The sequence below is a fragment of the Octopus sinensis genome, linkage group LG4 (genome assembly GCF_006345805.1).
Source record: "Octopus sinensis linkage group LG4, ASM634580v1, whole genome shotgun sequence".
Lineage (NCBI taxonomy): Eukaryota > Metazoa > Mollusca > Cephalopoda > Octopoda > Octopodidae > Octopus > Octopus sinensis.
Genome location: NC_043000.1, coordinates 111,524,960 through 111,537,459, shown reverse-complemented (window position 1 = coordinate 111,537,459; position 12,500 = coordinate 111,524,960). Strand labels below are relative to the sequence as shown.

The following is a 12,500-nucleotide window of genomic DNA, read 5'->3' as shown; positions in this document are numbered from 1 at the left end:
TTATACCATCTAGAAAATTACATATTATAGAAAGATTAAATATAAGATAAAACATATAACGATGATTAAGTAATGTATACCAAATATATGTTTTATTTATTAATTTGCACATTACTTAATCATCGTTGTATGTTTTATCTTATATTTAATCTTTCTATATGTAATTTTCTAGATGGTGTAATTTAATTTTAATTTTTCTTTATTGAATTGATAAAAGGTGATTTTTTCTAATTTATATATATATATATATATATAATATATATATATATATATATATATATATATATAATATATATATATATATATAATATATATATATATATATTATATATATATATATACTTTCTTTTAAAATGAATTAATAGCCAAAGGTTATGTAGCATTCATGCATTTCTGAAAGACAATAGGTGATGTAAGGCGAAAGTGACCTGGGAAACGAACGCGGTTCGTATATTCGCCTGATTGGTGGTTCCACAACACCCGAAACACTGGTGAACATAAATGGCATTTGTTGTTGATGTTGACACACTCGTTCATTTTGTAGGTAACCAAGCAGCAGGCTGCAGGATGCGTTGCAAGCAGTCTTGTAGGCAACCCTTGCCCATTGCAGGTTTGTCTCCCTTTGCTAGCCCTTGCGCACCGCTGCTACTGTCGCTATTGTCGCTACTGTCGCTACTACTGCTACCATTACCACTTCTATCATCATCCTCACAACACTTCAGCTACTACCTCTACAACAATGTTCTCCTTTGTACTCTCCTCTTCCTTCTTTTCTACCACCACCAACACTTCCACTTTTCTCTTCTCACTCATCATCAACATTTCACACCCGTATCTACCGTTTCAAGTCCTTTTTCTCTTCATCTTTCTTCCATATTTCCATACTCCTCCTCCTCCTCCTCCTCCTACTACTACTACTACTACTACTACTATCTTCGGAGCTGAAGGACATTTCTGTTCAGAAATCGTATCAGAAAAAGCATCGTGGGGTGTACAGTGTCCAGTTGCCCAATCAACAGCTTCAAAATGTGTCCGAGGACCTACGTAGTACATGTTGTAGTCCGCAAGAAATGTGGTGCAATCCTAAAATGGGATCGCCACCAGAAAACTGCACATTTGCGTCAAAGTCACAAACGCTTCGGTCCATAAACATCTGCAGAAACTCCAAAACTTGGACTTTGTTGCGTCCATCATAGCCACTGAATGTAACACAGGTAACCTTGGAATCAAGGAGGCCATCCTAATTATGGACTGAAACCAGCTATAAACTACAAACAAGAACTACCCGGATGAAACTGACTATTCTAACAACACTAATCTGTGTTTCACTACCTTCTGTATAACTGAACATCTCTCATTTTTTTACGTACCCTGATGAAGAGGTGTTAATCCCGAAATATTGAATTACAACGTGAAACTTCATCTGCAGTTTTGTCCTCACTTTTGTATTTTATTTCGTATTGTTTCTGCCTTAACAATTCCTGATTTAATCTATACAAATACACATACGTACATAAACCCACTCACTCATACACACACACGCGCGCGCGTGCATACATACATGTATGAATTCTAAAGTCAAACTGTTATAATCTCACTTCTGTAATTTTATAATTCTCTGCCTCACCCCATCACTCTGTATTCATATACTTTCTCTCTATCTCATAAATAATCTTGTCTCATTGCACTATATACTAAAACTCACTGCACCACCATCCCCTCCATCATCACCACCACCACCACCACCACTACCATTACTACCGCTGTCACCACCATGAGCCTCACAAAGCAACTGACCACTTCGCGCACGCACAATTGGTTTACTTTAAATGCAAGCGTGTACGCATGCGCGTGCCTTTATATGCATTGAGTGTATGTGTGTCAGGTTGAGTGGGCGTCTTTATGTGCACGTGTGTGAATCTGTGTGTGCATGTGTGTATGCGATTGTGTATGTGTGTGAGAATGTGTAAGTGCGTGCCTGAGTAAATGCTAATATATTCATGTTGGTAAATAAGATTGTATAAAGACATAAATATGCCACTTGTGTGTGTATGTGTGTGTGGTTATTCTGTTACATTGTCTGTATATTCTCTACGTTCTGTTTCTATATTTTCTGCATAATGTTCTATATAGTATCTGCATATCTTTTTGTATACATAAGTGTGGAAAACCCAGATCCAAACGTTTTTACAAACAAGGTCGATTGTTTCAACCTCATTATCAAAACAAAAACAAGTATAATAATAATAATAATAATAATAATAATAATAATATAATAATAATAATAATAATAATAATAATAATAATAATAATAGCCCTGATGCAGTACCAGGCAGTGGCTCTCGTGGCTTCTGATCTTAACTGATTGGAAGTGTTATCATGTACATTGTTTTGTCTTGGTATAAAAGATGGGCTACAGTAAATATTATGCTCAATACCACAGATTTGCTTGTCAGTTGTTTGACCATAACCAGTTGAGCATGTCCCTTAGTGGCTGACGATATGTGCATCTCTGATTACGAGCAGAAGTAGTGGAGAAGCATCATAGCCGTGTGTTGAAGAGAATTCTTGGAGGCTTGGATAATTCACGTTTGGAAACATGGGTGGTTCGTTCAACATCCTTAAACGATCCTTAATCAGAGACCTTTTGAAAATTCTAACTGGGCCCCACCTGTAAGGTCATGCGCTGTTTATCTTGATATGAGATCACCATGTCGCGCACATTTGGTTGTGATGCATGTGTCTGGTGTACCCTTATCAGACGGGTAGTCATGATGGGTATACTGGGCTTCGTATATTTTACCCCAGTGTCACTTTGATGGCATGAACTGCTCTCTCACTCAATAATTAATAATTGACTCAAGTTCGTTCTTATTCCTGATAGAATTTATGTGGGTAGCGAGTTACTACTAATAACTTTAGGTATCCACAAGCTTTCAATAGTCTTCCAAGTGCTTATGACGCTCCTGGTAATCTTTCCTGACTCTAAGAGGCAAACTTTCTGTAGAAGCTCTACAAGGCATTCTATTCCAATCTCCTTCAACCATTTCTCTATATCTTTTCAATTAAACTTTTAGAAAAGTAGATCCTAACATCGGGCTACAACATGTTGCCTCAGATGCTACGAACCCTCCTATTGCGTTACAGCAAGTAACCTTAGATGCCAAGAACCCTCCTGAGTATCCTAGCTGTCCCTAATGACACTGTTCTCTGCAGCTGTACTAAACTGGGTTTTGTACCTATTTCCACTATCCTCCATATGTTCAGATCTTTAAGAATAGTTCCCAATGCACTTCTAACTACTGGGATACATTTTACCCGCAATTTCCATAGTCTCTGTAATTCAATGGCTGGGTCCTGGTACTTTGATATTTTCCTATATCTCTCATAATGATTTTTTTCATAATTTAGGACTGTAAAGTCAGTTATCTGGCACTTTCTATTCTCTTTATCTACTACTACCAAACCAGGCCTTGTAGCATCTATTACTTTGTCAGTCTGAATGTTAAAGACCCACAACACTTTGTATTTCTTACTTTCTAGTATTTCACTAGGTTCGTGTTCATACAATTTATCAGTAAGCTTAAATCCTAGATTTCTACAAAGCCCCCAGTGGATTGCTCTCCCTAGGTTGTCATGTCTTTACTTGTATTTTTCCTGTGCCAGTATGCTATATTCACTTACTATGTGAGTAACGCTTTCCTCTTTTGATTTACGTAATCTACGTTGGGAATCTACTTGGTTTTTGTCTATCTTGGCTTTTATTCAATTAGTCCTTAATGGTTGATCTTGTGCAGATTATTATTGTTGTTGTTGTTGTTAATATCATATTCGCACATCAATCGAATGAGATAAATCCTTTAATGGAAAAGTAATGCTTCAAATCATTCGAAAAAATGTTTCTGCGCTCGATCATTTTGGCGATGAAGTTTATCAGGAGGATGTTCAAAACGTTTTCCTTGCCCCATCCCACAAAATTCTTTGTGGGTGCGCTTGCAATCCCTGCGCTCCCTATTCCCGATCCTGTGCCTGTACACTGTGTATAAATACTGTATACCGTCGCCATACTCTACACTACTTATTTGCAGTCTACATTGTATACGTATAACATTTATGATATATATAAACCGAGTGTATGTTGCGTATATATCATCATTATACTTTACAGACACTATTTCTATATTGTTTTAACACTGTATAAGTATTATTTATATACTGCTTATGTATTGTCTATATACTCTCTCCCCGCTCTCTGTTCTGTATAAAATCTGTATCGTTAAAGGATGTTTTATAAATTTAAAATGATTTAAAAATATGAACATTGACTGAAAAAAGAAAAGGTTTCCACGCAAGTAACATACAATTAATAATTCTAAATAATAAGTATAATTAATAAATATAATAAATAAGATATAATTGATAATTTTATTGATAGTGACTTCAAAGTTTCGGCGGTAGATGGCGGCGTCAGTGTGCATCAAAGTGTCTGCTCCATGCATTGACGGGATAAGTATAAAATAGATTTCCAGGCGAGATGGTGTTTTTTACTAATGTGCTCTTTCGATAGTTTACTAATTTTGCCATTGATAAATTCGACCTCGGCGTTCAAGTAAGCCTCATCAAGATTCTTCCTGGCAGCTATGAGTTGGATCTTCAGTGACTGGGATGGAGAACGGTGGTAAGCTAGTGATATAGACTTTAGATGGTTTCTGGCTTCGATGACATTTGGGGAATTAGAAGGTTTGCTCTGGCCCCTACTCTTCCTTTTGGGAAGAGTAGCCAGTGCAACTTCCTCTGTTGATTTGATGAGGCTGCTGTATACTTCCTCAATGTTCTCAGCATCTATTTCAGAAGTAGACAGAGATTGAAATTTGTTATAGACCTCAATAGTAAATTGTTTGGACATATCGGGGTTAGATAAGACTTCCTCCCAGTCGATCATTTTGATCGGGTGAGGCTTAGTTTTTTTGGATGAGCGAAGACTAAGCTTAACGGTAGCTGATACAATTCTGTGGTCAGAGCCGACAGAACTAAAGGAAGAGTAGGATCTCGAGTCCTTAACACTATTGCGCCATTTCTTTCGAAAGATGAGGTAGTCAATTTGTGCCCTATCACCAAGTGGGGACTCAAATGTCCAAAGTTGACCTTTTGGTTTCATAAAAGAATTGTTGGAGGTGTAGAGATTAAATTCCTCCAAGAAGTCTTTGAGCATTTCTCCGTTCCGATTGGTTTTAGAGTTGAAAGTAAACTTGGTCTCATCGGGTCCTAGTCTAGCATTCAGATCACCAGCTATAACCAGAAAATTATGGAGAGGTACTTGCTCAATGGTTGAACGAAGGGTTGTATAGAAATTTTCAATTTCGTCTGCCACAGACGAATTATGTGGGAAATCCATCAAAGACCTATCAGGCAAAAATTCTGGGTCATCAATTAGAATTAAAGGGGGATCAGCTAAGAAGCGTTTAGAAAATTGTTCAACCCATTTTAAAAACCTCCTTGGGAAGAATGCCAAAATCCCTGATAACCCCACTCTCCCAAGTGTGCCTATATCAGACACGCTGGACATCAACACCTCCCCTTTTACCATATTTGAACTAACAGCAGCCACCAAGCAACTAAAAGCCTCGAAAGCATTTGGTCCCGACAACATTCCGGCTGTGATTTGGAAGGAAGATAGATTTCACACACTTTTGCTTAACCTCTGCAACCACACACTTTCCACCTTTGTCGCTCCAAAGATTTGGCACCAATCTCAAATCATTCCAATATCCAAAAAAGGCGATTTGTCCCTCGTCACCAACTACAGGGGCATATCTCTAATGTCAATTGCTGCAAAACTGTACAACAAACTGATCCTAAATCGTCTTGTCCTTTTTGTTGAACCTTTGCTCCGAAAGAACCAAAATGGATTCAGACATGGGCGCTCAACGCTGAGCCAGATACTATGCCTGCGCAGACTTATTGAAGAATCAAAAGCATTTAATCGCGATCTTGCAATGGTATTTGTAGACTTTTCTAAAGCGTTCGATTCTGTAGATAGGTACAAGATGTTTGAAATCCTTAAGCTCTATGGGATACCAGACAAAATTATTTCTGCCATCAAGGTCCTCTACACAGATACGCCTTCAACCATCTTAACCCCTGATGGAGAAACATCATCTTTCTCGATCGAGGCCGGAATACTGCAGGGAGACACACTCGCCCCATTTCTTTTCATCATTGTTGTTGATTATGTGCTACGTATGTCAGTTGATACCATCTCTGGCAAGGGCTTTGAAATAAAACCAAGAAGTTCCAGACACCCAGCTGAGTACTTGACAGACACTGACTTTGCTGACGACATCGCTCTTATCAGTGATTCTCTCTCCAATGCCCAGTCTCTTTTACAATCTCTTGAACAAGCCTCAAATTGTGTAGGTCTTTACCTCAATGAGACCAAAACTGAATACATAAACAAGTGCCTGTCCAACAGTGATTGCATCATCCACACTCTCAACAGTGCACCTTTAAATATGGTTTCTGATTATAAATATCTTGGGTCATACATATCATCATCTGGAAAAGACTTTCTAACTAGAAAGGGTATGGCCTGGTCAGCCTGTAATGACATGCATAAGATCTGGTCATCAAATCTAAGTAGGGACTTCAAACTTGAAATATTCAAAGCCACAGTCGAACCAATTCTACTATATGGCTCAGAAACCTGGACGTTATCAAAGAAGCTTGAGAGGCGGTTGGATGGAACCTACACTCGCCTCCTTATGAGAGCTCAAAATCTCTCGTGGAGGCGCCATCCAACTAAAATGCAAATATATGGGAAATTACCACCTGTGTCATCTCTTGTGAAAGGTAGGAGAGTCCAGTTTGCTGGACATTGTTGTAGAGCTGAAAAAGAAGTAATTTCTACTCTTCTCCTCTGGAAGCCATCTACTCGCAACACCAGAGGGCGCACACTCTCCTACCCTGATGTAATCTCCAGGGATACAGGCATCCAGCAACAGGACCTCCGTAATGCTATGATGGACCGTGAAGTCTGGCGCAACATGGTAAATTCCATTGTCTCGACCACGGTCGAACAATGATGAATGATGATGATAAAATAGATAGATTGATAGAGAGAGAGAGAGAGAGAGAGAGAGAGAGAGAGACAGATAGATAGATAGATAGATAGATAGATAGATAGATATAGATAGATAGATAGATAGATAGATAGATAGATAGATAGAGGCCATTATAGTATAAGCTATATACGGGTTTCATGACGATTAAGACGATCATATTATTTGTATATTCGAAGGCGGCGAAGTGGCAGAATGGTTAGCACAGGCTTTATGATCTGAGTTCAAATTCCGTCAAGGTCGACTTTGTCTTTCATCCTTTCGGGATCGATAAAATAAGTACCAGTTGTTCACTGGGGTTGATGTAATCGATTTATCCCACTTTCCAAAATTTCAGACCTTGTATAGTTGTATATTGCACAGCTGTATGGTTAAGAAACACGCTTTTCAACCACGTGGTTTCTTGGTCAGTCTCACTGTCCGGCATTTTGGACAAATATTTTCTACTATGGCTCCTGGCCGAATAATGCATTATGAGTGAATTTGGTAGACGGAAACTGAAAGAAGCCCATCGTTTGTTTGAGTGATTTTGTTTATCTCCTTTATAATTCACGAATAATGAAGGCGAAGTAAGACTGAATCAGTGCGTGTGTTTATTATTGTCGTATTACAAAATCTGTTCCCGCACACAATTTCACATCAAGAATCTTGCAAACCAAGTACAAACGCGAAATACATTATTTGCCAAACGATATCTTGTAGTTTATTATTTATTGTTGGTCTTTTCTCTATGCAATCAAAATATCCACAGCTAAATAATGTACTGCAATACATCTTTGATGCGAAGACCTGGTTAGCTTCTGATAAAATATGGTACAAGTCTCGCCTTCGATATATCAGTTCCCTTGAAGAACACAAGCTGTATGTTTATATTATAGAAACAAACCATTTGCATTTTGTTTATAGGCACGTGATACGTGTACCTAATTGTCACATTTTGCAATGTGATGGGTATTTTAATGCGATATAGCGTCCAACTTTTGATTGGTAAATATTTTATCGATTCCAGAAGGATAAAGAGTAAAAACTAGATTGTTCAGTTCGAACTTAAAGCGTAAAGAGATACAACTCAATTCTGAAAGATATTTTGGTCGATGTTGTATCGTGTCTGCTACCCAACAATACGAGAATTTTATCGAGTATTAAGACAGAGGCCTCACACCAAGATTATATTAAACTACGTGCTGTGTTCTGCTACAATTTAAAACAAAGAACTCACGTTAAGTCATCTTACTATAACGGGTGCTATGTCCATCTGTCTGTCTGTTCCCTCTTCACGGTCAAACGGCTTGACCAATGGTCACGATGTTTTTCGGGATTACGAAGGGGGTAATCAGAAAAAAATGTAAAAAAGTATGATCATTTAATGGATATTGAGTTTGTATTAATAAATGACCTTTGATTTTTTTTTTTTTTGTTGTTAAAATTCCAGCAATTGGGATTAACTCTGGATTTCCCCCTTTAGAGTTCGTGAATTTAGAGGGTTTAGATTTGCGATACTATCCCATTATTTCCCATCGTAGATGGGCAGACTCCTAAAGATTCCATTCGCGCATTCACAACAAACAAGGCACAGGGCCAGACTTTAGATCGTGTGGGTGTATTTTTAGCCACTCCGATGTTTACACACGACCAGTTATACGTCGTTACGAGTAGAGCAATGGACTCCAGTAATTTGAAAATTAGTGTTGACCAAACAGAAAATATCGTCTGCAAAGAAATTTTGTAAATCATATTGATGTTATCGGAAGGAATAGGATTCATAATTTAAATAAGAAAGTTTGTGAACTTTGAATGTCTTAGAGTGTAAACAAACGTAAAATACTGTAAACAACTAAAATAAAAGTATATCTGAATAGCATTTTTTCTTAATACTTTTTATGTAGTGGTCGAAGGAAGCTCTGGCTTTCGTTAGGAGTGGTCCAAATAACCTATTTCTTTACTGCCCACAAGGGGCTACACACAGAGGGGACAAACAAGGACAGACAAACGGATTAAGTCGATAACATCGACCCAGTGCGTAACTGGTAATTATTTAATCGACCCCGAAAGGATGAAAGGCAAAGTTGACCTAGGCGGAATTTGAACTCAGAACGTAGCGGCAGACGAAATACCGCTAAGCATTTCGCCCAGCATGCTAACGTTTCTGCCGGAGCCTATTTCAGTTCGGGAGTGAATCGTCATTACCTGTCACTTAGTTGGAAACACATGTCTCATAGCTGCAATAGAATGCTGTACCACCAACAATAAGGTGATTTCTCTAAGACATCATCCAGAAATCTATCAAAGTCCATTGACACATTTCTCAATACATACTGCTGTTATGACTTCAGACCCTCATTGTATGCCTCCATCATAGATGGGTAGATTTGCTAGTACTGAAAATAGGCTCAATTAACTTTCGAAATATTCATGGAAAAAACATCCTCAACAAGTACACAAACACACACACACACACACACACACACACACACACACACACACACACACACACACACACACACACACACACACACATACAAACACACACACACACACACACACACACACACACACACAAATATCTACATGCCTATATGTATATGCATATGTATCTTATCTATCTATCTATCTATCTATCTATCTATCTATCTATCTATCTATCTATCGATCGATCGATCGATCTAGCAGTCTGTATGTCTGTCTGTCAGTCTGTCTGTCTGTCTGTATCTCTCGGTGCATGTATAAATAAGCCATTAGATTTAGTATAAGAATAGTAGATAGATATGGAAAAGTTAAATAATTTATGAGAAAATACACACACACACACACACATACAAGTGTGTATATACACATATATGCATACATACAAATATATGCCTGCGTGTGTATGTGCGCGCGCACGGGTGTATTAACAAGTATATGGCATATATACACATGTTCTATATCTAGTATACGACTGCAAATAGAACGTATATATATATGTATATATATATATATATATATATATATATATATATATATATATATATATATATATATATATATATATATTATATATATATATACATACATATATACACACATTTTAAAAATGGTTTTTCATGGTATTTGGTAATGCAACAGACACGGAACCTTTCACAAAAGCAGCTGGAAATAACAACTTCACTTTATAAATAGTCATCGTCTCGACTGATCGCTTCCTTTTTACACTGTATTTCTGTTGAAGGTCAACATCCAAGGAAGGGATTTAGTGGTAATACTAGTAGTAGCAGCAGCAGCAGTTGTTTTTGATGTTCTTTTTATGTTTTTTTTTATTTTTTATATTCTTGTTTCTCACTCTGTTGCATTTCTAAAGGTCACACACTGAATGTGATTGTTATGTTCGTGTGTGTGTGTGTGTGTGTGTGTGTGTGTGTGTTGTGTGTGTGTGTGTGGTGTGTGTGTGTGTGTTGTGTGTGTGTGTGTGCGTGTGGAAGGTGCGTGGGCGAGAGAGGGATAAGGACGGTTAGAGGATGGAAATGAAGAACGTAGAATCGTGTATTGAAATATTGAAATATTGAAATATATAGTCCACGTCTATAGGAAGATATCTAGGTTTAAACACTCCTAGTGCATCGTGTGTGTGTGATATGTATTTGGGTATACACATATACATATACACAAGTACGTTGTATGCACATACATGTATGTGTCTATATACATACACGCTCTTACAACACATACCACTCCCGTTCATATATATATATAAAATACAAAATGGGACAAGAACGCAAAACATCCAAATAGACGATACAAAAAACACGGACAAGTCATTCGAAGCCTTTAATCTTCAATCAAGAACCGGATCATCCTTGCAATTTCGGCTGATTAATCTTGCGATTGCTCCAATCTGGCCAGCCCCAAGGAAAAAACTAAGCTAAGAGCATTAGATTCCTCGGAAAAAGGATCGAATGTGTACGATATATATATATATATATATATATATTCAGTACAGGAAGTAGAATAGAGGCGTTTTAAGTAGGTTACCACCGACCATATTGATTGCAGCTAAAAGTTTCCACACACATGTAGGCACCTATTTCTTCAGTCAATCATTTTGGAATTAAGCTTACATGAAAAAGAATATGACAGTCAGAAGATAGTCTTCTGGTTAGCTCAGATCTTGTACTAGCATGATACGAGTTCAACAGTAAACTGGCAGACATCGTGTAAATATGGACCAGGGCAACTCGCTCTGAAGGAAGTCAAATCCAGGCGGTCGCTAATCAGTATGACATATTTATTTATGGAAACCCTTGCGATAATAACAACCGTAAAGTTTGCGAAATAATCTACTGGAAGGCGATGGATGTAAAAACAAGGGCAAGTATATTGTATGTACTTTAAGTACATACCATCCTTATAGAGGAAAAACAGCCCTAACATTGGTGAAAGAATTGATGACAATTGGAGTGAGTACAGTAAAATATGTCAGTATCCGGTCTCTATTAACATTCCCCGGAAAAATATAATGGTTTGATAGACAACATCGAGGACAAATATAGAACTTAATATACCTCAGGTAATCGATGTAAATAATATAATACTAGAACGCTATCATCTGTGAAAGCACAATATAGCTTTATTGCAATACGAAGAAAATGACTAATCAGTGATACAAATATATATACACATATGTAGATCAACAAGCACAACGGACAGCCTTGTGAATGATTTGGCAGACAAAAACCGAAAGAAGCCCGTCGTGTGTATGTGTATGTGGTTGTGTGTGCGTGTGCGTGTTTGTTCCCCACCATCGCTTGACAACCAGCGTTGGTGTGTTTATGTCCCCGTAACTTAGCGGTTCGGTGAATGAGACCGATAGATAAGTACCAGGCTTAAAATCTAAAAAAATAAGTACTGGTGTCGATTCGTTCGACTAAAATTCTTCAAGGCGGTGCCGCAGCATGGCCGCAGTCAAACGGCTGAAACAGACAAAAGATAAAAAAAACTATTGTTGTTGTTGTGAACATAATCAAATATGTTGATTACTTTGCTCATTGGATCTGAGATTAAATTTTTTCTTCAGGTTTTCGATCCGTTTCTAGATACAACTTTATTCTTCCTTCTCTCGGTTCTCCATATTGTTGTCAGACAAAGATTATTGCTTTTCTCTTTTTCATTTTTGAGAAAAATAATCACAATTGCTTTTTCAATGATAAATTCTTTCGACCACAGGAAATAAATACGAATTGATTACATTCTTTTCTATATATACAATAAATAATCGTTTATATTTTATCCATTATCGTTACTATTAAATAGAACTTAGGCAATCTCTTGTACTTTCTGATAATAAATTTTAATATTTTCTTCTCCTTTTCTTCCACAGTACCAAAGCATTTTGGATTCGGTCCCAAC

General features: G+C 37.4%; 1 protein-coding gene across 2 annotated transcripts in view; it reads left to right on the top strand.

Annotated features, from left to right (window-relative positions):
- The window catches only part of LOC115210557, a 118,537-nt gene that overhangs the window by 105,378 nt on the left and 659 nt on the right, over positions 1-12,500 (top strand). For both annotated transcript variants that reach the window (XM_036502341.1, XM_036502342.1), the window contains one exon: positions 12,472-12,500. This exon is cut by the window's right edge and continues 659 nt beyond it. In XM_036502341.1, the coding sequence (XP_036358234.1) occupies positions 12,472-12,500 (29 nt within the window). The remainder of the gene's footprint in view (positions 1-12,471) is intronic.